The sequence below is a fragment of the Macrobrachium rosenbergii genome, chromosome 13 (assembly GCF_040412425.1).
Source record: "Macrobrachium rosenbergii isolate ZJJX-2024 chromosome 13, ASM4041242v1, whole genome shotgun sequence".
NCBI lineage: Eukaryota > Metazoa > Arthropoda > Malacostraca > Decapoda > Palaemonidae > Macrobrachium > Macrobrachium rosenbergii.
Genome location: NC_089753.1, coordinates 21568716 through 21594684, shown reverse-complemented (window position 1 = coordinate 21594684; position 25969 = coordinate 21568716). Strand labels below are relative to the sequence as shown.

The 25969-nt window shown below is 35.3% G+C and overlaps 1 protein-coding gene across 1 annotated transcript in view; it reads left to right on the top strand.

Annotated features, from left to right (window-relative positions):
* The first annotated feature begins 1096 nt into the window (after nt 1-1096).
* LOC136844984 (VPS35 endosomal protein-sorting factor-like) overlaps nt 1097-25969 on the top strand; it is a 39727-nt gene continuing 14854 nt past the window's right edge. The window contains exons 1-9 of the mRNA XM_067114485.1: nt 1097-1222; nt 2231-2309; nt 6540-6611; nt 6984-7094; nt 7292-7439; nt 11692-11721; nt 21554-21601; nt 22304-22517; nt 22914-23036. Of these exons, the coding sequence (XP_066970586.1) occupies nt 1209-1222; nt 2231-2309; nt 6540-6611; nt 6984-7094; nt 7292-7439; nt 11692-11721; nt 21554-21601; nt 22304-22517; nt 22914-23036 (839 nt within the window). The 5' untranslated portion in view covers nt 1097-1208. The remainder of the gene's footprint in view (nt 1223-2230; nt 2310-6539; nt 6612-6983; nt 7095-7291; nt 7440-11691; nt 11722-21553; nt 21602-22303; nt 22518-22913; nt 23037-25969) is intronic.

Sequence of the window (25969 nt, the reverse complement as noted above, 5' to 3'; positions counted from 1 at the left end):
AGGCTGGAATGATTTAACAAGTCAGAGAGATGACAGTAGATGTGGGTTAAGAAAACTGAGTCACAAGTGGAGTGGAATGACTGAGATTTGTATGTGGTAAAGTTCTTATTGAGAAGACTGCAGAGGTGAAAACTGAGATTAAATATGATTAGGGATATCAGACCTATAGAGACCAGGGAGAGGGAAGTATAAATTTTGATAATTGCAGAAGAATGGAAGCAGTTGTGTAAGGATATGTATGAAGTGACTGTTGAGCCAACTCTCCTTTCTGGAAGTGAAATGTGGATGCTGAATTAAAAATGATACAATAGAAGTTGAAGCTGTAGAGAATATTTTTGACTGTGATATGGAATGAGAAAAATTGAAAGTGTGAGAAATCCTGAGATACAAAGAAGTGGTAAAAAGGTTAGTGTAGGTGAAAGGATGGATCAGTATTTTAAGCTCAAGAAATTAGTAGACAGATGACGAGAAAGAGGTATTGGGAGTGCGGGCTTGATAGAGGTGAATGGCGCAATGTATGAGGGAGAATCCGATGTACTGCTGATAAGCCTTCTGTGTAGGTATTTTTCAGCGGAACTACTGTATGAATGAGGCGGCTACTTAGATTCAGACAGCCTTGTGCTGGCACGGGCTCTTGCTCTTCAGCAGCCCGTAAAAGAGGCGACGATAAATGATTGTCGTCTTTACACGGTTGGGGGTATCTTTAAATTATTATATAAAATTATATATATATATATATATATATATATATATATATATATATATATATATATATATATATATATATATATGTGTGTGTGTGTGTGTGTGTGTGTGTGTGTGTGTGTGTGTGTGTGTGTATGTATAACTGAATCACGAAATATATAATGTGTATGTGTTTGTGTGTGCATGTGTAAAAGAGACGATTTAAAGTTGATATGCAATATAATATAATATAATATAATATAATATAATATAATATAATATAATATAATATAATATAATATAATATAATATAATATAATATAAGTTAATTATGCAATTCTAATTTCACGAAAAGAGGTAAACATTTATATCCGCGATCCCTCTTACCAACTTTGAAAAAACGGCTCTGATTGGACGAATTTCCTTGATACAGCTCTTCCTATTGGTGGCTACGAGTAGGGGTCTACTGTCACTTTGCCCACCTGATAGAGAGACAGGATTTGGTGGGCGTATAGTTGCTTGTTATGGCAGTATCATGGTAAGTTTGGTTAATGAAATGACACGCTTATGGAGCCTATTTGGTAATTAGTCTTAGAATTGTTCTGAGTAGAGGTAAATAAAGGAAGGTTAGTGTAAATTAATGTATAGCCTGACGATAGGCTTAGGGTTAGCCTATTGGAAATGGCCAAGGAGGGCCTAGGCTTTTGTCGGACTTTTCTGTTTTGTGAAATATATATTACACAGAAACCTAGTTCTTAGCATTTGAAAAGTTTATTTGATAAATATAAAGGAGACGGCCGCACCAGTGTATCATGTTTTTTAATATAATTTTACGACTAAATGTAGAAAACGGTGTAGGCTTTAGGCTATTATGCTGTATGGGTGAGATTATTTGAGGAATTCACCATCTTTTGTCCATATTCCTATTTTAACCCCCCAGGGGCTCGTACTAAACAAGGGGTCCTTGGACCTTCCGCCATGTTTAGGACCAGCCATTTGGAGATTATGTACAAACATAAACAGTCGGCAAATTTCTTATTGTCTCGGTAATTTTCTCCGATTATCTCACTTTTAAAGCATTGGATGCACCCATTTCAATATTGTTTAGCCCAAAAAATTGATTCCAAATGGATAAATATATTTGTGCAGCCTTCTCCTTTACATTTACTGTTTATTTTCCTAGCTCAGTGTAGGCCTAGTTCTAGGTTAAGCAGGAAGGCTAGGCTACTTCAGTGCTGGGGAAAACTGAATGAAGACTGCTACCGTGCACCTTTGTCTTGGAAACTACTACTTCGCATGCAAAATGGGTGCCATGTTCTGGTCACTATAAGGCTCCCGTGGGGCAGACATGGAAATGAACTAGTACTTCAATCTTATGTCTCTTTACTGGGCTGCACTATTTGTACTAAATCTGATTTGCATTCACAAAAGGAAGCCGACTGAAAGTAAGTGCCATAGGCGATTGTAAAATTAATTAATACAGTATAGTACTCATATCTGAGAGTAATAAACCAAAGTTTTATTATAATACTAATCTTATTTGCAGGAAGGTGGTGGCAAGGCAGTGGGGTGCAGAAAAACAGCTTGTGGTACTCAAGCCAGCCACAAGTCATCCACTACAAGGGGTAAGTAGTCTTTTTTGCCTACTGATATTTTTTCTGAGTTGTTATTTTACTGTTTTTAATTCTGTTTGGAATTAAGGAAACTTTTTATTGGTTATCAATTGGTGAGTTGTTTATGATCCCACAGCACCTGAGAAAACAAGTTTTTTGGTGAAATACAGCTCATTTTGGGTTACTAAAGGTTGTTTCAAGTGAACCAAACTTTGTCATGTAATTGGGAATTCTCATAACAATTATAGATATCTTTAATTTGTGTACTGTACCACCATATTGTTCAAAACTGGCAGTCTCATTCCCTTATAACAAGAAGCTGGTTCACCCTATATGGAACACAGCATATTCTCAATGTTTTTAGGATTTATCTACCATGAAAACTATTTCTTACCCTTTGGTATTTTGAAGTTTGTTTAGAATGTAATATATGATCTAGTTTGTTAATAAGAAGTGGAACTGGGAAGTTTATTCTTTATTTTGTCAATCACATTTCCTGGGGAAAGCAGAAATGTCTGATTTTTATGTGGAAGCAGATATTATTCTCATGAGATTGTAATGTACTGGAGAGTTGAATAACAATTTAATAGCTTCAGCTAAGCATTCTGATCAATTAATGACCTCAAGGCACCCAAGAATTTGATTTATGTCAAGTACACTGAGTAAGGAAGACTGGATCTAGGTAAGGGGAGCTGTGTGGATAGAGGTAAAAGAGGTTTTTGCATTGATTGAAAGATGGTACAGTACATGTGAATCATTTTCTTTTTCATGATACTGCAAGAGTAGTTGATGATGTTGAAGATAGCATGGTTGCTATAGAAAAACATGTAAGTTGTGTAGGTTTATGTTAGGTTATTGTTTTTTAAGTGAAATTGATGCAGCAGATCTCTTATAATATTACTGTATAAGCTATCAGTTCCATAGTTGTGTGAAACAAACATGTCCACCAAACATTTCAGGACCAGAAAAACAGAATTACTGTGCCCAATTGTATTTGCACATTATTGACATCTTCATGTCTTTGGCAATAAATTTTCTTCTATGTTGGTCAGTGAGGTCCTTGAATTTGTAGATGAGAGTGGATAGTAATCCTTTCTCCCTTTAGTTGATCAATGGCATTTGCAATATTTATTTATTAAATTTATTATATTTTTAAGCTACTGCACTGTATTCTAAGGAATAGTCTACTCTCCTTAGATCGACATAGAAAATATACAGAGATTTCCTTACCCTGTAAATTTAATAGAAAGGTTTTCCTCTTTATGACAGAGTAGTTTTTATGCTAATCTTTTATAAATCTGAGTTCTGATGGTTAAATGGGGTTGCCTTATTAGGAATACACATTGTACAGCACTATGTTAATGGTAATATGCTGTATAAAGAGGAGTACTTGAGCAGGTTAGCCTTACTCAGTAGTATGGGCATGGTCTTAAAGAAGTTCCTGAAATAAAAGGAAACTTTCTAAGTTTCTCGTGGAAGTTTAGTAGTGACTTGTAGGGTGACTCATTGCCCCTTTTTTCCAATGAGACCTATTTTCGAAATTGCTAAAGGACTTCTAAAGGGAATTGTTAAAGGATTTCAAAGGTACTTTGTTTCATAAGGTTAACTCCCTTCAAGCAGCTATGATCTTGAACCACATATTAGAGTGCATCACATGAACTGCACTGTTAATCCATCCAGGATCCTTTGAACCAGAAATGCTCATTTTCTTCCCTTCTTCAGTATGTTAACAGAATAAGTGAAATATAACTTTTATGAAAAGGACTTCACTAACAAGCAAGTAATTATTCTAGTGCTATACCCAAAGTAACTTACTGTTTTGAGTAAGTAAGTTTCATTTCCGTGCATCTTAGGCCATTTAGAGAAACTTAGTTCTTTTTACTGTATCTAATTGAAATTTTCCAGTAAAACTTAGAGTAGTAACTTCAGTTGTTCAAGTTGCTCAGTTGCTACTATACTCAGTTATTTCATTTTGAAGTCAAGTCTTTGTCTTTTGATAATGCTGTAGTACAAGAACCATTTTGTGATATTTAGCCACATTCTGTAGTTGAAGCCAAAACATCTTTTTTGTAGTAAGGCACAGTATCCTCCAGAACATCAAAATTTCTGTATATTTATCCTGATTTTTATTGAACCAAAAAATATTTGTGTTTCTTAGTAACTTTAAGAACACTAAACAAGTTTGTTTTTAATTCCACCGAGTAGTTTGCTAGACTCAAAATCTTATTTGGTTTTGCAGTATCTTTCAGAAAACTGAACCTGCAAATGTAAAATCTGTGTGTAGTGCTAACTATTACACTGTAAACAATGCTGTTGCAGTAGCTTGCAGTAAAGATGGGTACTGAGGCTTACCAGTATCATCAAAATTCTAATACAGTTTCTCTTTGGTGTATGATCTTAATCACTGACCAACTGACTTTTTCTTTCTTTACTTCTCTAACTGTACAGAGTGGAAAATCGGTAAGTAAGAAGAGACTGACATTTTTAGGGACGAGCATACTAAACAATACTATACAGGAATAGTTTTTAATTATTATTACATATGTGATATATTCTGTAAATGTGCATGTAAAGTATTCTTTCATAAATAGACCCATTCTTATTTTATATGGTACCTGTATACAGTTTGCTGTTACCACAGTGCAGAACTACTGTGTTTATTAGCTGAATCTGATAGGAAAGGGCATGCCCTTGCATGAGAGGCAAAAACTGATATGAGGTAAAGTGAAGTCAAAGGAATCGAACATTGCAGATCAGGGTCAGAATTACAATGCAAAGAACCTTTAGTTTTGTATACAGTAGGTTGTATATTCACTTTTGGTAACCCCCTGATAAGGGAGTCCTTTGATAACCCTTCTAGCCTCACTTCATATGGCTCTGTACAAATTACAACATTCAATGACTTACTTGTATTTTTCTGTGTTAGTTCTGAGTCAATCAGCAGTTATATGCAAATAATCTTCTGGAGGCTACCTTTGTTGAAAATTCAGATCTAAGCTCATGTTGATGGCTGTGAAATAGGGATTTGCTTATTTAGGTCTTTCGTAAGCACCTTCTGTTACTTGAGACTAGTGTCATAAACTATGAAGTGACATGACCTCTTTCTCACTTTTGTTTCTTCTACTTTTTTGGCTCGTCTTTCTTCTTCCTGATATCCTGAGATAAAATTTGTAGTAATTTTTGGCTGTGAGTATCCTACATGACTCCACTCTTTGTTCAGACCTGTTATTGTCCCCTATTGACAAATGAAGGACTGTAATCCCCTCCCCCAGTCTGTGTGTCAGTCCATCAATATGCCATGCTTACACTATCTTGTCATTGGAAATCTCTTAAATACTTGAAAGGACTCTGGTTATACGTGGCACAAAGGTACACCACCATGTATAGGTATGCATGCAATATTGTTTGTGTGTCTGTCACATTTACCGTATCAGAATTCCTCTTACATGGATGAAAAGATTTCAGTCAAACTTGGTACTTAAGTTGATCACTAAGCATAGATATTCAAGAGATATTATGTGCATGTCCTGTCAGTGTGAAGACTTGCCATGAAATGAAATTTTAGCTCAAAATTACTTAGAATTTGTACCACCCTACGCTTAGCCGTAACTTAGCACTTGTATAGGAGTCAGAGACTTCATATTTGGTATGCTTACTCCACTAATGAGATCCTTTCCTTGTGACACCAGGTCAGATGACATTCTACCATTGACTATGATCACAGCTTTCATTCATGAAATAGCAGCCTTGGCAGACACCTGTGTTTCATAAAAACATCTTGTTGGGAAAAACTAAGTTGTTATATTTACCTTTGCAAGAACCTTAATGATGTCTTCTTTGGCATTTCATTATTCAAGATGCTCTTAGAGATGATTTAGACAGGGATTGAAAGGGGACATTATTGCTTATGTTTTTAAAAAAATTTGAAAAGCCTCTGTCTTCATGAACTGGGTTTTAGAGAAATAATAAGGGTAATCATAGTCAAGAGCCTCATGGTCATATGGTCATAGACAAAAGTGAGTTTCAGTTACTGTTCTTTGCAGTGCTCAGAACTTGGTTGATCCTTGTTGTTGGTTAATACTAGTTGAATGTATATGGTTGAGTGAAAATTTCAGCTTTCCTAGAGGCTGACTTAGTAAATTCCAAAGTAGGATGGTTTATATACACTGTACCAAGAAACATTATTGTATAATTTTTACATCCTAATTGTGTATTGCTTTATTTATGCTTTTTTCTTTTCAGGTCAAAGACAGAGGTATGGTACAAAATGCAAGTTCCAGGGAGAAGAAGATGAAATCATCGATTTCACAGCAAGTATGTGATTTGCTTTCCATTATGGTTAAATGAAGACTGCTTTAGTTATTGTTAGGCTGTTTTTATTTTGCTCAAGTTTGATCAGTTTTTATTTTAATTTTATGCTTACCCATTGAACAGAAATTACAAAAAGGATCTCCTTTTTGGTACACAGTACAGGGCATTCATATGGAGTTTTGTGCATAAAATTATCAGTTCTCCACTCTCTCTCTCTCTCTCTCTGAAAAATCTACTTTATAAAAGAAGTGAGGCGATGCATTCAAAAAGTTGTCAGTTATGAAAGGAAACAATGACTTAAGGACACACTTTATTGGTATTGGAAAGTCAGTTCTACAGTCAACTCTGATTTTATTTTATCTCTTGTGTTTACAGATTATTAGTGATCCATTGTCTGCCATATTAGATGGACCAGACCCTCTCAGTGACCTGCTCAGTGCTCCAGACCCGCTCTCTTCAGCCTCTGGACCTACCAGCTCTCGTAAGGTATTGCTTGGATGATGGAAAGTTCAACATTCTTTATAGATGATATATACAGTACACGCATGTGTGTTTCAAAAGTAGATTAAACTTAACTTACTGGCAACAGTGATTTCATCATAATACTGTCACATAATTAACCTTTTGCATTAGTATTTTACTGTGAAGTGATTGGCTTTAATGGGATTTTTTGTTTCCTCTAGAAATTAGATGAAGCAGAGGAATCAGGCTTGAATGCCAGTGAATCTAAGAAAAACAGCTGGGAGCAACAGAAAGCATTTCTTCTCGCTAATTTTACAACAACAGCTACCCTCACTTTTACATCAAGCTTTTTGCAACCAACAGAGACCAGTAAGAATTGCTAATGCTTGTTTTCAACTATTTAAATTGTTAATTAAGCATTGAATTTCCCCTTTCAGGATCACTGTGTTAAATTTATTTTTTTTTTGCTATAGTTTTTCATAAATGTAATATGATGTGGGCTTTGGTATTTCTAATAACAATGGTGGTGGATTTGAGAAGAAAATAGTGATAACGAGGAAAAAAGTACAAAAATTTGTGGCTAACTGTCTCTTCTTTACGTAAATGAAAAGTGTTGTTACATGCATTAGAGATGAATGCACTATACTATACTGTACTTGATTGATATGAATGACAGAAATGAAATACAACATAAGAAAATCACTGAATAATTACAGTAACATTCATTCTTGGCATACTGATTTTTAAGGTAGGGAACCATGAGTATCATGAGGTAGAATGAGGATGCTTTCCTAAGTGCTTTTGGTTTACCAAAAATCCATTCTTTTCACTTGTACTATGAAAAAATATTTTCAGTATCTTCCACATCATTGGTTGTTATTTTGAACATCTTAATTCTTCAGATGTTTATTTACACTCCCCAACAGTGATTATAAATAAGTACAGTACTATTTGACATTGTACACATTTATATTATTTTTTATATACTGTGAAATAAGCTGTATTAATTTCAGTGAAAGTGAGGAATGTTCAAGCCAACAGTAGGCTACACATCACATGTGGTGGTATGTACCAGCTGAAAGCCACAGAACATAAGTCACCTCTAGTTAGAAGTGTAAAAGTCATGAAAATTTAGTATGAGTGCTAATCTTATATCTTTTGCTTATATCATGATGACTATCAGAGCAAGGAACCAATTTCTTGAAGGATCTCATGTGATCATGGCTCCCATCATCTTATCTCTGCTTTCTTGGGGAAGATCATGCCCTTGTCTTATATTCTTTGGATTGTTTTCAGGAAATATCTGTTCAGTAAAAGGCTGTGGGCCATGTGATTTGACACTTTTCATGCCTATTGGTTTACTAAATTAAAATTCAGTTAAAGCTTTAGCCATGGTGCCTAAGGGAATCTTTAGCAACATTGTCTCAAGATTTATTCAGTTCTAAGGTGGAACATATGTTTAAAATTTACCATACAAAATTAAGTACCAGGACAGCTTTATGACCTGGTTTAATGGAACTTGGAGCAATAAGGAGGCAGAACAAGCTAGCTGCATCAGCACTGTTCTTTCACCTTATTCTATACCATATACGCAATTTTCAGTTGGCAGCCATCCAGTCCCCATGTGCCATAGGGCCATCTTGTTTATAAGAGTGACACAGATTAGTGTAGTACATGTTTATCTGTCTCTGCAGCTACTGGCAATCATCATCCTGATACCAGGAATCCTGGAGATATCTCAGGATCTTAGAAGTAATTGATCTTGATACCAACTTTATTGGCATCCATGTGGACAAAAATCTCAGAGAGCTACATGTTGCCCCTAACATAGGTAATGAGTCAGCATTAGAGGAATAAAAGGCATCCTAGTGAGTCAGCATTAGAGAAATAAAAAGGCATTCTAGTGAGTCAGCATTAGAGAAATAAAAGGATCTTAGTGCAGCATTAGAGAAATAAAAGGCATCGTAGTGAGTCAGCATTAGAGAAATGAAAGGATCCTAGTGAGTCAGTATTAGAGAAATAAAAGGCATCCTAGTGAGTCAGCATTAGAGAAATAAAAGGCATCCTAGTGGGTCAGAATTAGAGAAATAAAAGGCTTGTACATTGTATAGCCAAATACATAGCCTCTAACCCTTTTTGTTCCATAAATATTTTACTAGGTATGTCCTCCTCCTCCTCTCCACCCCTCTGATTGGTTTTTACCTTGCTGGTAAATCAGCTTGCTAAGACAGCCTGTAATGATGAGATGAGGCCCATCTAGCTAGAGGCACTGTCTTGAAAGCAAGGTTTAAGACATCTTTTGGGGCCTCTGTTCTTTTTGCAGTCACCATAGCATGAAGTAAAGAGTATGTATTTATGAAACATAAATTTTATTGTTTTGTGTATTTTACACAACGTATTTGAAAATCTGAATGCTGTAATGTAGCTCACCAATTAAATAATTTGCTATAAAATAGACAAGTATCTCATGAGATGTGAAGGTTGAGGTGTTTTGTCTGTGAATATGAATAAAAATATGTGTTGTATTTTTGCACATTGTGGTCTCGGTGATATAATATTGTACATACTATATATGGATTGCAAACTTACACTATTGGGCTTTTATACTCATCAGTCAGAGACTGAATGTCAGATCTTACAATATAATGAGCAAAGCTGTGACTAGAATATAGATGAGACACTTCCCAATACTGGGCATTCCATGTCTGCCTGCCAAGAAGCTCTAATGTCTTTGCTCATTCAGGATACAGTATAGGCATATGCAAATAGTGGAACATATCAACTTTTGTTGCTTATGTTTCACATTTTAATTTTTATTTGGTTATCTCTGCTAAGTTCCAAGTATTCACAGTTATTGAAAGGTGTATGTATTTTAATTGGGGGACCAGGTTTTTTCCTGTAACTATGTACCATGTACAACCACTGTTTCTACAATAAAAAATGTTTTTATACAAATCCCTTAATCATGATTGGCCTTCACTGTGCAGAACACATCCAGGTTTACCAATATGAAACAGTGCAAAGAAAAATCCATCTGCGCTTGCCAGGCCAACCTCAAGAAATAGCCTGATTCATAATTTAAAAGGGAGAATAAGGCAGATGAGCCCAAGTTGAGAAAGTAGCTCCAAGATATTCAGCCTCAGAAAACTGGTGATGGATTCGGCCAGATTCCCAAATATTGGGTGCTTCCACGAACCCAAGAGAGTACACTCGCCTAACATAAGGGGCTTAACAGCTGGTACTCTAGGGTATGCTCAGATAAATAAATTTGAACCATGAAGAGATGGGGTTGAATGATCTGCATCCTTCCCCACAGGAAGTTCATGGACCACCACTGTGATAGGTATCAACAGTGCACATCAGGAGTTTTGAGAGTGACATCACAAAGATAAAATTAGGAAAGATAATGCGACAATGGCAAGTGACCGCTCAAAGAATAGCAGATAGTTCCAAAAAGGATGAAATGGACCAAACCTCATGAGCCTTGATCCTGAACCTAGCAGGGGCCTCTCTGGATACACAAAATAATCTCTGAAAAATAACCTGTTGCAGCCAATGAGAGATAGAATGTATAGACGGCGGCTGATTCTGACTTGTGTGTAGTAACCAACAAAATGGTAGATGAGATAACAGGACTTCATTTATGGCCTCCACTGGCAGTGTATTTGTGGTTGGAACTTCCCACGGTCTCCAGTATGAAAGACCAGTCGGGGGTATGAGGTTTGAAAATAGATGCTGATATATAGAATGCAATCAAGATATGTGCTGACTAGATAAAAATTATCACCAATATACAGAGACCTGGGTTGAGATGCAGAATACCTAGTAGATGACAAGGATGATTTGGCACTAAAGTTAATGAGAGCTGCCCTGGTAGTAGATGTTAACTCTTCCCCCAGTATGTGCACTGAGTTCTCTGGAAATAGATCAGGAAGCATGGATCCAAGACATGAAGGAAGTAAGGCTGTGCAGTCAACAGCAAACTAGAGAGGACATGTGAGACTGCATTCCTCCTTTTCATCATTGTTGTTTGCCAGAGACAAGGAGAAATGATTCCATTTTGCCAGCAGAAAGAAGAGTAAGATGTCCCAATTTAAAGGATTTATGTTTTGGAGACCAGTCTGCTTAGAACTAGCAAGGACTCATTCTGTCAACCGAGACCTTGTCATGAAGAAGCCAGCTAGCTTTCAGTTTTCAGGTCACAGTATAGGTTAACCTCACTTGACCTGGAAAATGTTGGAACTAGGAATAGAATGCCAATAAAAGGTCGAAGGTCAAATGAGCCAGTAGGAAATATGATGGGTTTGCATCTGTGAAATAAACCTTTTGATATTTTATATTTCTCTCTGGCTTTGGACAGGAGCTTATATGTAATTGCTGAAGGTCTTACATTTCAAAAAGTACTCAGTTACCTTACTTATGTATACCATGTAAAAAATTTAAGTAAAAAATCAGTGGAGTTGTTTTTTGGTTCATGCATTTAATTTGTTCCCAGTTAAGCATTATGTTGGTAAATGTGTAGCTAAAGCCATGTTTTATGTTGCATTTTTGAGATTATGTTGATTCTTGCATGTTACTTAATAATTGCTTAGGTGCTTTCTTTTTTTCAATCACTTCTTAGCTGAGAGCAGAATCATTTCATCTCAGAGACGTGAGTAGGATTGTATGTGTTTTTTGCATGTTATACAGTGCAGTAGTTGCTTTATGCTTTGTTTCTTTTATATTGTTTCATCCAGTTCAGAAGTATTTTTATTGCATTTGATTGTTTAGGTAGGTAGTGGTACAGTGATGGTGGTTACTTCAAATTTTGAAATGTTTGTTTGTTTCTAATATATTGCACTCCCGGGAGAGCTCTGATCTTGTTTAATTAGTGGTGTTTGTTGAGGTTGTTGTAGGTTAGAAAGGAGCAGTTATGATGGTGGGGGGCATTTTCATAAAATTTGAGTATGCCTCTGTTAACCTGAGTAGTGAATTACAGCTGGTTTTTATTCTATTGATCTAGGTCAGTCAGTTAAGATGGAGAGAAATAAAAAACAAAATGATTGAGTGATTGGTACTTTGTTAAGTGTACCTTCATTTCATAATAGAAAATAGGGGAGCCTCGAAATGAGATTCTCCAGGCTACACCTAAAAGTAAGTACTATACATGGCTCAGTATTGCAATCATTCACAACTAACTTTCATTTCCCAGGTAGCATCGATAATGTAGTTCACGTGAAATTATGGTTTTGTGTTCATTGAACCTCAATAGTTGTTTTAAAAATTTAATGTCCTGTCAAGTACATGCTATAAACACAGTAGTTTTTGTTTCTTGATATGGAGTATACTGTATGCTAATTCAGTTTTTTTAGTGTGATATAGTATCATAGTATGTACTTGATTGTAGGTTTAGAACATGACTATACAAATTTCACTTTAAAATAGATATGAATCTTTTAAAATTTTCAGATTTCAATTTACACATCACATATGGTTTTTTAAATGCATGATAGAGGTTATTTGCAGTGGGAGATTGCATTTACTGCATGAGCAGTGGGTAGCACTTTACCTTAAATCTCAAATTTTCTAACAGTTTCAGCTAGTTCAAAAGTTGTTGCTTGTTTAAATATGACTAAATATCTAACCTCTTCAGACATTTTTGTTTTAATGAAACTTGTAGTTAAACATTTTTGTTTTAATTAGATTTGTAGTGTGTGGTACTCCTAACTAGATTAACCTTAAGTCATATTGGGGCATGAGGTAAACACAAGTAGATATAAAGTAGAAGTAAAGTCATTTTTAAGAATTAAAAAGCACAAAATCAGCACTTCCTGTTAATGTCTGTATTTTAATTTCTTTTCCTTTAAAGTATCCATGAAAGGCAAATTATAAACCTTGTAACTTCCTTCAGAAATCAGTACCTTTTACCTTTGGCACCACGATCTGTTAAGAAGATCTCCAGATGTGGATTTGAAGGTTGAGTGACCTCAGTTTTAGAGGTAGATTAGTGTATGGTGCTCGTTATGTCTGTGAGATACATAGTATGGCAATCCATGATAGTATTATTGCAGTTTTTTCCACATATTTTCATTTTACAAATAGATTTGAGGAAAGCCTTTCTGTTAGTTTTCTATTTTTGGTGCGTCGACGTCTGTCAAGTATGTTTTTTAGTAATTGATGTGGCTGTTTGTATCACTGTTTCTGCCATCAGGCTTATCTTGGGTTCTAGAGTTATGTTGTGTCAGGTGATACTTGCACAAATGTTGTTCTTTCATTTGGAAATATCGCTCTCAGTTGTGAAATTGTGCTCATCATATTTGGGTATGGGTTTTGAACATTTACTTAGGAATAGATCCTTTCATATAATCAGTTCGTTTCACAGTGTTATGTTACTTAGGAATAAATCCTTTCGTATAATCAGGTATATTAAAATTATAATTAGAAAACAATAGCGTAACCAGATACTGTCACATTTGTAGACTGTATGTATATTGAACTAGATGGAGTTGGTGAACTGACACGGTAATAGCCTGAATGCAGTTGGACAGGTAGGCTAAAGCAGTTTGGACAGGAAAACAAATTACACAGTTTGTTAATCTTAACTAGGTTATTCATGAATAGGGTACTGTCTTTACAGTAATGCTGTTGCAGTTGGATGTCATAACTTTTTATTAACAAAGTTCAGATTGGTTTTCTTTACTTTCACTTTTGAATTTTAATGTGTGGAGGATTATTAAAACAAGTAAAAGAGTTTGCGAGCTGAGGTAGAAATTTTGTACATGTATTTATTACTACTACTTAGTTATAAACCACAGATAGATAGTCTGTAATCGCAACATTCAAGTATGGAAAGGAAAATATAAAATATAAAAACTTTTTGTTTACCGGTTTAGTTGAAAACTGTTCTGGTAATGTTGCGAGGAGGCAGTCCCTGGGTTACGACTGTCGCAGTTTACAGTGTTTCGACTTTACGGTGCTTGGCTCACAGAACTGTTAACCTGATTTTTCAGCACCGTAAGCGCTTTTTATTCCCACTTTGATTGTGATGTTTCGGTGTACGGTGAGTTTTGGCTTACAGTGTGCTGCCAGGAACAGAACCCTTGCCATAAACCGGGAACTGCCTGTACAGTACATTGATGCAAGCTGTAAATGTAGGCGGTTGGAAAGTTACTTATATTACAACCTTCACATAAACTTTTTCAAGTCCTTCATGAGCCTTTACTGTTTGCTTTACAGCCTTACAAATTATTCTTGAGCAAATATGCATTTGTTTTTAATTTTAGTAATACTGCATGTGCAGAACATATGTAGCACAGTACAGTAAAGTCCCATTGTTATAGCATCTACAGGGAATTGCATTTTTTGTAAATTGAGAATTACTCTTGAAAACTGCTGTGGAAAAGAATAACCCTTAAATATTGCTGTATAGTATATCATATGTGAACACTGGTACAGACAAAAAAATAAAATAAAACAGTATTACAAAAGAATAAAATTAAAGAAACCCTCTCATACCCATCCTTAAATAATATAGAATCAAATCCATAGGTAGCCTTGTGCACAATGCTCTTTTTTCCACCCTCCCTACACCACATTCCCACCCTGTTACAAAGTAGGCAAAGAATACTGTACATATATTTGCTTGATATATACTTTAGGGCGGTTCTTATACACAGCATAGACACTTTATTGAGATCTGTCCATAGACAACAATAACTCAAATTCAGACCTAACCTAAATAATCTCCGCTCCATCCACCCTTTCTTCCTTCTTCCCAACCTGTCATGGTCACAGTGCTTCTTAATGGTAAAGTGGAGTACAACTAATTTCTCTGTTATGCTATATGCTATTTCTTGTAAACATAACACATTAAAGGTTTGGTAAGTTTTTATTTAATAATGAATGTCATGCTCATTTTGAAGAAAGTTCATTCTTTTATTCATATTACTGTACATAAAAAGGAAGTCTGTTTTCAGAGATATGCATCAGGGCAAATTAGAGACATTTCATTTCTTTTCTTTAAGAATGAATTTTCATCTAATGGATAACATACATGTGGAGATATGTACTGTGAAGTACAATTCTTAAACAATTGAAGAAAAAAGGAAAATGTGCAAACATACATTTTCAAAATACATGTAATGTAATGATGGGGTAAGAATGAAAGACTTTATGGAATGTTATTTCATTATGTAAAAAATTTTGAGCGGATGCAGAGTAGGGAGATGGGTAGGCTTAAGAAATCCTAAATTCCCCAACCTAACTTACGGTGCCTTGCCCTGACCTGGCTGGGGTCTTTGCCCCCCCTTTTTTCCTTGGAATCAACCCCCTCCACCCCCAAGTAACACTGAAGATCCCTGTCTTCCTACTCTGCATACTACCCAAACAATTTTTTTTTATAAAATAATAGAATGTAAAGTTCGACAATAATTCAGTATATAACAGATATATTAATCAGATATAAAACCTTTGGTCTTGCTTTCTCTGTAGATTAACAGTGCTTTAATTTTAGGCTTATTGAAGATAAATTACTGCAGTGTTGTTATTGATTTGGCATGGCTTATGAAAATTTATGAAGCTGTGCATTATATTTGCTGAATAACACATTTTCATTTCACTAAAACTTAGAATAGAATAATGATCCACAATGCAAGAGAAAGTAAAGAGACTGACATACTCATTTAATTGAATTCTTTCTGAGGTTATAGCATACATGTAATCAGCAAATAAACTCGGAGCATTTAGATGTAAATTTGATGATTTACAACATGATAATAATAACTTTCTCTCATTTTTTTTAATAAAAGGTTATAGCTTACATGTAATCAGCAAATAAACTCAGAGCATTTAGATGTAAATTTGATGATTTACAACGTGATAATAACTTTCTCTCATTTCTTTTAATAAAACTAATTCTAGTGAAACACCTTTTGGGTGGCAGTTTCTTTATTTTTAAAAACAGTTTCAAGGGGAGTTATCTTTTACTAAACGTGGCAACTATAATAAGCACAGCGCCCACCAACAAAACTACATATATGGGAGGCAGGAATTTCAAATTTACCATACAGTGGCTTTAGTTGTTATTTTTTTGATCAGCAAGTGTGTCATGTTTATTCAATGAATTTGTAAATACTGTATTGTTTCTTCAGAAGATGAACACAGGTTAATGAGGTATGTTGGTATCTGTAGTGTTTTTTATACTAGTGACATCAGATCTTCAGTATTTTTACTTGTTGTTAAATTTTTTTTTAAACAAATTATATTTTAGGCCAATGAAATGTGGAAATTGTTCTTGGTTCAGGAACAGGTATTGTAGTCCTTCCCCCAAAGGAGCACCATTCAGCCCCAGCTTCATTGCTTTCTGCCTTCTTTGTTTATCACCTCCCTATAGCCTCTTCCCAAATTGCTGTCTAACTTCTCTAATCTGCCATGACTCCAATTTTTACCCCTCATATCAGAACAAATCCTTCTGTGAACAAGTGATCAAGTTAAACTAATGAAACCATTCCTCCTTTATCCTGTACAACTCACAATTCTCTTGTATTCAAAGTACTGTATATCCTATCATGAATATGCATCAGTACAGTGTATTAATTTATTTTTTATGCACATGCAACAAGCTTTCATAACTAACACTGCCTTTAGAGAAGAGAACATTTTATATTATTTAAAAAGGAACTGTGTAAAAGTAGCCAAACCCTGTAACTAACTGCATAATAAATTGAAAATATTCCAGTGAGTGATCATTTTGCACCATTGGACAAGTTATGGTGTTGCTGATTATGGACAGAATATAAGTAAGGATGAGTTATGTACAATAGACTAATAATATTAAACCCATTTTAGCAGTTTGATGTATATTACTAAAAAACACTTTCATAACCTCAAATAAACTCCTTTTGCAATTAGATCTGGTTATTACATCATTTCATTTGTGCCTCATATACAGTACTTCTGTCTGTGTATAAGATGCAAAGTAGCTAAATCTAAAACTTATCTGATATGATTGTCCTAACTTCAACCATCAGAAAATTTTAAATTCTTAATGATATTAGTCTTGCGATGGGATTTATTCAGATAATTTTTCATTGTATTTATTCGCTATTTTAAACACTGCTACAGAATAATGTATAGAGTACTGTACATACCGTCAATAAAATTTGTAATTCGATATAAGTTCAGCATTCAAGATTCTATGCACCAGACTTGATTGGGAGGCCATGACCTTTGCGTGGTACATCTGTTCATGCATCATACCAGTGAGGATAATACTATTTTGAATGTTAAGTTCTTTCCAAGTCATTCATGTTAAGTTATGGAATGTCACACTGTAAGTGATTGTATAATTCATGTTTGTGGGAATTCATGCCACAGCAACTTATTCCTTTATTTTATCATGAGTGTGATGCATCTACCCATAAACATTATGTTCTGGCTAAGTAGATGTCAATCTACTAATCCTGGGACCTTCATTTTTTCTTTTGTAGTAGTTTATTCTTTCAGGTTGTTAACACTGGTCATGAACACGCACACTATCAATTGTTATTTGCCCTGATTTGGCTTTTTGCAGAATCTTGAAATGTTTCAGCTTTTCAAATGACTGTTATTATTCCCAAGAAAGGATTAGAGAATAGGCACCTCCAGTCTTGAGATAATCTCTTGAGACTCCTAAGTATATCTGGGCAGAAGCCTGTTTGGTCAGTTCATTTCCTGTTGACCTGTTTCCTTTAAATGTTATTTGACTGTCAGACTTGTGTCATTGTTTACTTTATACAAAGCAATGCAGTGGTTATGGCAAGTGTTGACCTATTGCAATCCCTTCCCAATGTTCTTGAGTGTCAGAGTGAAGAGAGATTAAATGTATGATGACTTGGCATAAATCACTGCAGTGTTGTGAACACTTTTTCTGAATTCCCTTTTGGTACAGGTCTTCATCTGTGCATTTTGCCATGAATTTTGAGACCTTCGCACTGGTCTATGCCATGCTGTTTCCAGCTTGTTGGACTATAAAACACAAAATGAGTTAATGACTCTTATCCAATCCCAGTCCCAAACATACAGTAAAGGTTTCTTTTTTAAAGTACAGTTGTATTTGGGACTCTTTAAAAAACTGTATACAGCACCAGAAACTGTAAGTTCTCCTCAGATTCTGATTGGTACAAATCTCTCTTTTTCTTATGTGTTATTCTAAAATAACATGAGAAATGTTGTCTTTTTCCATTGATTTTACACTGAAGTTCTTTTCAACCAGTGCACCAGCATGTCTTCTTTGAGCTTGGTGCATACTTTAGACTGTACATTTTCGTGTGTGTGGGGTATGTGAATTTTAAGAGTCAAACACTGTGGTTGTATATTTATCCCCTTTTCTTTGTAAATCTGGAACACACTCCTTTTTCCCATACAGTAAAAACAAGAGGGTTCAACAGTTCCTGAGGAGAGAAGTTTGCAATCAATATTGATTTTAATTAATATTATTTTCTTTCAGCACTTAAATATGAAGGTGTTTTGTTTATTGTCTTTATTTCTTTAATGTTGTAATATCTTACCTTTAGCTGAATTTAGTAAGTTATAGGTTGTGAAGTGTGGACAGTGTTTATTTTAGGCATTGCTCTCAAAAATATGTTAGTAGGACACAACTGAAAATCTCATTCAGATGGCAGGATGTATCTGATTAAAGAGGGATGTCTCATTTGAGTAGTTAATACTGGATTTGCTACCACATCACTGATATATTATGGAATGGTATCACTGGTTTCATAGTTTGGGAACCTGATGAGAAGGGGAGATGATGAATGACATGTTGCAGGAGGGATCATGGAAACATAAGTACTAGGGACACAAAGGAGAGGAAGACTTAAAAGGTGATGGAGAGAATGAATTAGAGAGGACATGATAGACAAAGGAATAGACAAAAAGAGAACAGACAGACTCAAGATAGCACCACTTGGAAAAGGCTCATTAAAAACAGTGACCCTGACTAGAGATTTAAGCTGAGAAGATTATTGGTTGATTTCATAGCTCCTTATAAGGAAGGTGTCTTTACACTTCTCCCTTGAAGTTGAGCAATATTGTACATGCTTTATTATAGAGTAGCCTCTGATATTCTTCAAAGTACATACCCTTATGGTCTCACCACAGGCTCTACAAGAAAGACTGACTAATATCAAGAATCCTCTCATAGCCATTATAGGCCAGACTAGTCCCTGTTGGTACACTGAGTTAAGTATAAAAGGACTCAAGGCAGGAAGGCTCTCAGTCCTGCCTTACAGCAGATGATTACTTTCACCTTTCTTCCACAGGACGCAGGTTGGCCAGGCCCACCATTACTTTTGGGTCTGTGATTTCATAGTGCTTTCTCTAAGAGATGTTGCAACTTTCTCCTGAGGAAAGCTCCCTACAAAGTAGTGTGTTCAAAGAAATTTCCCTTGCTTCATGCTAAATTATAAATTTTGTTCTTTCCATGGCATCATCCCAAATGCTTATCTATTGCTATGCCAATGGATCATGAATTCTTGCCTCCCTTTAGCTCTTACCTCCCCCATATATCAAATGTTTTATTAATATTTCATTTCACATATGCCTTATCACCCTCAGTATGTAATGGTAGCTTACTATGGAAGTAGTAGTGTTATGTCCTAGAATTTCCTTCTCTCATATTAAAATCACAACTTTGACTTACAGAATTTTTCGCCTGTGCACATATCCTCATTATTTAATTTTAACCCAAAGATTCTCTGCACTCCTTTGCTAAATTTCAATGTAAGAAATATTCATACAAGAATTTTAGTACATGAGAACCTCTTTTAAAATTATAAGGGTTTTTCTTTTTCATGTTAGGTTTGCCTTTGGTCTGCTGATCTATCAATGCAGATCTACTTTTCATTAGTGTTCTTCTGCTGGGAGGGTGTCACATTATCAATTCTTATATTGTGGAACTCCTATTTGAGCAAGTCTCTTGTTGCTCCTTTCTTAGTGGGATGTAGAAAATTCTTACCTGTTCTTGTACTTGGTTATTTTTATCAAACAGAATGAGTTTTACAGTGTTATATTTGTGTGATTAAAGGAGAAATAATTTATGAAACTAATTGAATTTTACAATAAAAATTAGTTTGATTTAACAAGAAATAAATTTTTAAAAATAATTATTAAACATTCAGTTTTACAGTAAAAATAGTTTAATTCAATGAAAGATAACCTTTTAAACTAAACAAACTTTACAACAATAGTGATACTTTAATATTAAAAAATAGTACCAACAAATATAGCTCATATATATATATATACACAGTATGTCATACATTATTACAGATTTGTTAAACCAGTTCAAAAAGCCCTTTCTTACCTACAGTATGTTGTCATTTACTGTATACAATACTGTACTTCCATTTTACTGAACATTAGCCATTGAGCATGGTTGCATGTGCAAGGTCATGCATTTGTTGCCAAGTACCGTCTGTTTCATCTGGGTGTTCTTTCCACGTACCATCTGCCACGCACACAGCCTTTGCCAGCTTATGTGTGCTGGACACGTGAGATATGCAACATGCTCCTGGTAATGAGCCCAAACTATGAAGGGGCTCAATTTAGACTTGTCCTTTGGGTTCAAGGACCCATCAGGAGTGCAGGGAGAGAAGAATACATCTCCCAAGCAGAATTCCCAGCAGAGAATGTGTCTTCTATTTCCCAAGTGGATTCCACATTCTGGTAAACATGCAAAGACGCTGGAATCCAATATCTTCCTGTATGACTCTTTCGATGGAGTTGAACAGTCATTACAGGTAATTGGGACAGATGCTCCTAATAACAGGCAAAAAGTTGAGCTGTATTGTACATATACTGTACTCATATAACTCCAGTAGGTCCTCGACTTTCAGCGGGGGATCCATCCCAGGGCCGCACTGTAAGTTGATTTCCACCATAAGTCAGTGTTTCGCCGTTATTGGCGCTTTAACAGCACTTATGGCGCCGTAACTTGATGTTGCATCAAGTTACAGCGCCTTTAACTTAATGCCTAATCTTGCCGTAATGCTGTCAGTGGCGTTTACGGCACCGTAACTTGATGCAACATCAAGTTATGGTGCTGTAAAATGCTGTTAACAGCACTGAAAAAGTGCCATAAGATTGAATCTGCTGTAAGTCGGTGGTGCACTAGTATTTTGGATAGGTATTGCTGAGCAGCACAGTTGGAAATGTCTGTATACAGTACTGTACTTGCTCATCTGACCACATTATCTCCTTGTGGTTATTTTACAATTAATTGTTCTGTTTTAAATGCTTTTTTTTCTATATAAAATGTGCTCAGAAGGCAAGAATCATAAAAGAGAATTGGGCTGAACTTTAAAAGGGTTCAAAATTGTGTCTTCATTTTATGATAATGTATTAATATGTCATCAAAAGTTTTTAAGAATTCTGTATTTCCTCTTTTGAATATTATGATGCTTGGTGTTCTTGTCCTCTAAATTTTAATTGTACAGAGTGAATAAAGTTTCCATTTTTATTTTCAGGTGTTGTGAAAACTCAGACATCAGTCACTGACAGATCCAAAACTCAGGGTGAGAACACAATTTGATTGTTGTTTGAAAGCTTTCATGGAAAATGGGAATTCTCAGATTGTTTTAAAAGAATAATAAGAAGTAATTTTTAAACTGAAAGAGTATCAAGTCATCTTTCCATATCCTTTTGCAAAAGATTTAAAGTGATGTTGGTATAATCGAAGACATTAATTTGCCCACAGTACAGGCAGTCCCCGGATAACGGCGGGCTCAGTTAACAGCGATCCGGTTTTATGGAGCTTGTCTAGCGACAAAAATCGGCAATTTTCGGTGCCGAAAATCACCGATTTCTGCTTATTGGCGCCAATAATTGGGTATTGATGCTGATACATACCTAACAGAGGTGCCGATAACCCCGAAAATCGCCGAAAAAGTGCCGAAAATCACTGATTTTCGGTTATCATAACACCCCCAGAAACAGAACCCCGCCGATAACCGGGGACTGCCTGTATTTCATCTTTCCTTGCATTTCCTGAGCTGGAGTTAGGCTGTATGTTTTTATATTCCATGAATCATGAAAAAATTTGTAGGTCACAAATAGAGTAAATTTTAATGTACAATGTCAGTTTCTTGTTCAACACTGCTTTGATATGATTGGGCAATTTTTCTGCTTTTTGAGCTGTAAAGCTCACATTCCCTATCATGTAGTATTATTTTTAGCATAGTAATTCTTTATGATGAAAATAATTTTCCTTTTGTCAGGAATGAGTGGAAGTGAAAGGATTCGAGCACGTTTAGAACAGCTAGATTCACTGGATGATGCTGGTGGAGGAGGGCTCTTACGTGAAGTTGGAGGCCTCACTCAGAGTGAATTCATTCTTCGTTTAAATGGGTTGAAAATGGAACTCACACAAGCCTGGAACACAGATCATCGTGTGAAGGCGCTGAAAATTGCTATCCAGGTGTGTCATTTGATGTTTACTCTAATGTATTAATGCACCTACAAATTTATAGTATCCATGTTACTATGAATTGTTGACTTCTTAACTGTATTGCGAATATAATAGTTATGCTAATACAGTAATAATTATAAAGAAAGTAACCGAAGTTGGAAAACCCAAATAGCTTAATATTTTTAATATACCAAGAACTGACAGTTATAGGGAGAGGGCAAAGTAATGTTGTGCATCCTAATAAATAATTTTTTTGTGTGAAAATGCAGTTGACAGCTAAAATGAGAGGGCAGCATAATTTGCCCCATTGAACGAAGGATTGATATTTAATTGCAGTACTGTGGTTTAGTTTTTGGCCGCCTGCAATTAGGGTTGGCATATTAAATAATTATGTTATAATTCCTCTTCATTTAGTGTAGCTGTCTGTCAAGACCTGAACATTTTTATCCAATGAAGTTTCTGCTCCTGGTGATGGACATTTTGGATACTTTGGCCTCATTAGTGCATGAACGGCTTCAGCAGAAATCTAAAACCAGGCGTAAGTTTTAATTTATACGCTTGTTTTCATGAATGGGCTTTGCCTGGTCTGGTATACAGGTGTTACTCTGCATACAAACTTCTTCAATTTGCAGGCTTTAAAAGGACACAAGCTTTCATTGCTGGGTTGCAGAAACTACTTAAAGAAGCCTCACTCATGAGCTTAGAAATGTTTTTATGTATTACTCTCAGTAAGTTGACTTTCACGGTTAATACGAGTTTTGTTTCATTTTCAAGCTGAATAGTTTTTGCTTGTTTGTAGTATGTTGAAAAATTGAACATCAAAAGTAAGAAGCCAAAATGAGTTGAAATTTGCAGAAAATTTTTTGCCATTGCACACTTTTTTGTGATAAGAATGTGTTGGAAAAACAATGTTGCACTCCCTTTGTCATCAGAATCTGAAAGGTTTTAAATAATTTAGTGATATAGGTAGTTTGGCAGTGTTACAGGAGGTGTCTGAATTCCAAGAGTTAAATGAAGTAAGAGATTTTAATGCCACATATCTTTGAAAAGTCATGGTGAAGAGATGGATGAGGCTGATTATGCTGTGATGGATAGGCAGACCTGGAGGAGGTGGAGTGTTTCTTGTTAATTTAGTGACTTGCTGCATGGTGAGTCTGGCACTGGGAGGGCATCAGTATAGGTAATGAAATCAAATGAGGAGAAAGAGAATATTGGACTCCTGGTAAAGATTATTCCTATGGTAAAAACACCATAGAATGTAAACTTATGGCACAAGCTAGACCTGGTGACCTTGATACATGGTAGACTTGGCACTTATGAGAAAAAAATATAGACTGGAAAAGATGGACAGAATGCTGCTATTCATGGAAGATATAGACATAAATCAGCAGATGATGGATGCTTAGAGGCATAAAATCAATTGTTTCAATGGTTAAAGTGATTTTAAAAGCAAGATGAGAGGGTAGAGGAACAGTAGTTAGGAAAATCAATTGTGGATATGGAGGGGTAGTATGCTGATTGAGATTCCAGAAAATTGGGGATTATGTCATTAAGCACAGGTAGTCTCATGATCCCACTGAAATATTTCTAAACTCATGGGTCTTTTCTGAAGGATTTGATCTTGAATGACAGGAGAAATTGAAGAGGAAGGTCGAAGAGTTGGACACAGCTAGGTGGAAAAGGCAGAGGGAATGGTTGAAAGATTGAAGGAAGAAAGTATTCAATAACAGTTTGGGGCCAAAAAGGATGCTGCAAGGAACTTTAACACTGACTTTAATGAGCAATATAATGCAAATTGTAGGTTTAGCCTTCATTGAAAGTACATGTTTAATGTCAGACCCACTAGAGGAAAATATGACGTAAAATAGGAATGTTGATGACAAGCTTAGACAATAATACAGTATTTAATTCCCTATGGTTCACCAATAGCCTATATTGATTTTTACAATGTTGTATTTCGCTGCATTTTATTAACAGAGCAGATAACTTTCTAAGTTTACCTTTCAGCTTTTTGTATTGTCTCTTCTGTTCTAGTGGTTCCATTTTTAAATTTTTTATCACTCATGTTTCTTGTCCCCTCATGTAAGAAGAAGATCATGCCAGCCACTGAGATTAGTACACGCACCACATATTCACACAGCAAAGGCTAGAAGTGATGGATGCAGCATGTAAAATGGGGACTGTCTTGGTTTGGGTGATTTTCTTTGCTCTGTGTGATCATCAGTTCCCTTCTTTTAAATTGACAGTTAGAACTAGGCTAACCATTCTTACCGGGTGGATGTTCGTGTATAAATGAAATAAGAATTTACATAAAGAATTTATTTTTTATTTGTTGGTTTACCATTTGCAGGCTATACTGTGAGCAATAAACTCGTTTTTTTTACCGAGGCGCATTTGCACTGACTACAGGGGTGCCCTTTAGCTCGGAAAAGTTTCCTGCTAACTGATTGGTTGCAAGTATTTTGTCCTAATAGCATCATTCTTTTCAAATAATTACTAATAATGTGAATCGAAACTTATTTACCAACCTAAATTTCTTCCTCAGATATATGTTTTGTCAATAAATAATGTTAACGAAAAAGAGATTATAAAGTATTGTGATGGTAAGTCTAAATTTAATAACAACACCCACCGAAGTCAACGACAGGAGCTTGTTTTTCGGATGCATGCTGCATAATTTTACTTTTCACATATTTTAACACCAATTGGGATAAATTACACTAAGCATAAGAAAACATGTTATTATAAACTTTTCTTTGAATACCAGAATCTACTAAAACGTGGAATTAATAAAACCTGTTATTAGTGAAAACTTCCGGGAGGTAAAAGGAGACAGCCTGTGGTGGCTTACGGAAAACTATCACAGGTGATTGTCATTGCAGCATTTTTCCCTGATTTATGTCATTGCAGCTTTTTCCTGATTTATGTAAATGTTGAAATCAGTGTTATGTTAATGAGATTACTTTAATGGTTATATCTGCAATTAAATAGTTTCTATGCTTCTTTTGTAGGTGCACACTAATAAAAATATATTTCGCAGAAATTAACAACTTACTCTTTCATGTAGGTTACAGCAGACAATGCAGATAAAACTTTTTTATTTTTTTATTTTATGCTTCTGTTCAGGACACATATAAGGTTAACACGAAGTTTCTGTGGATATTTTTAGAAGTAAAAGAATATGTGAGTAGAAAATGTACTATACATATACATTTTAAGGATTAGTAGGCTATATGCGTCTACTGTTAAATACCTAGTGGGGATGGAAGGGAGGGGGAGGGGTATCGCGGTTGCTGTAACTCGATTGAAATTATGAATTGTTTAATTATGATTTTTATGAAATTTATGGAACACTGCAGTATCCTCAAACCGAAAATAGTGCTATTAATAGAATCTATACCTTTACGACAAAATTAGCAGATCTTTTCTATACGGACTTACATCAGGGCCTACACACACCTAGCTTAACTCATAT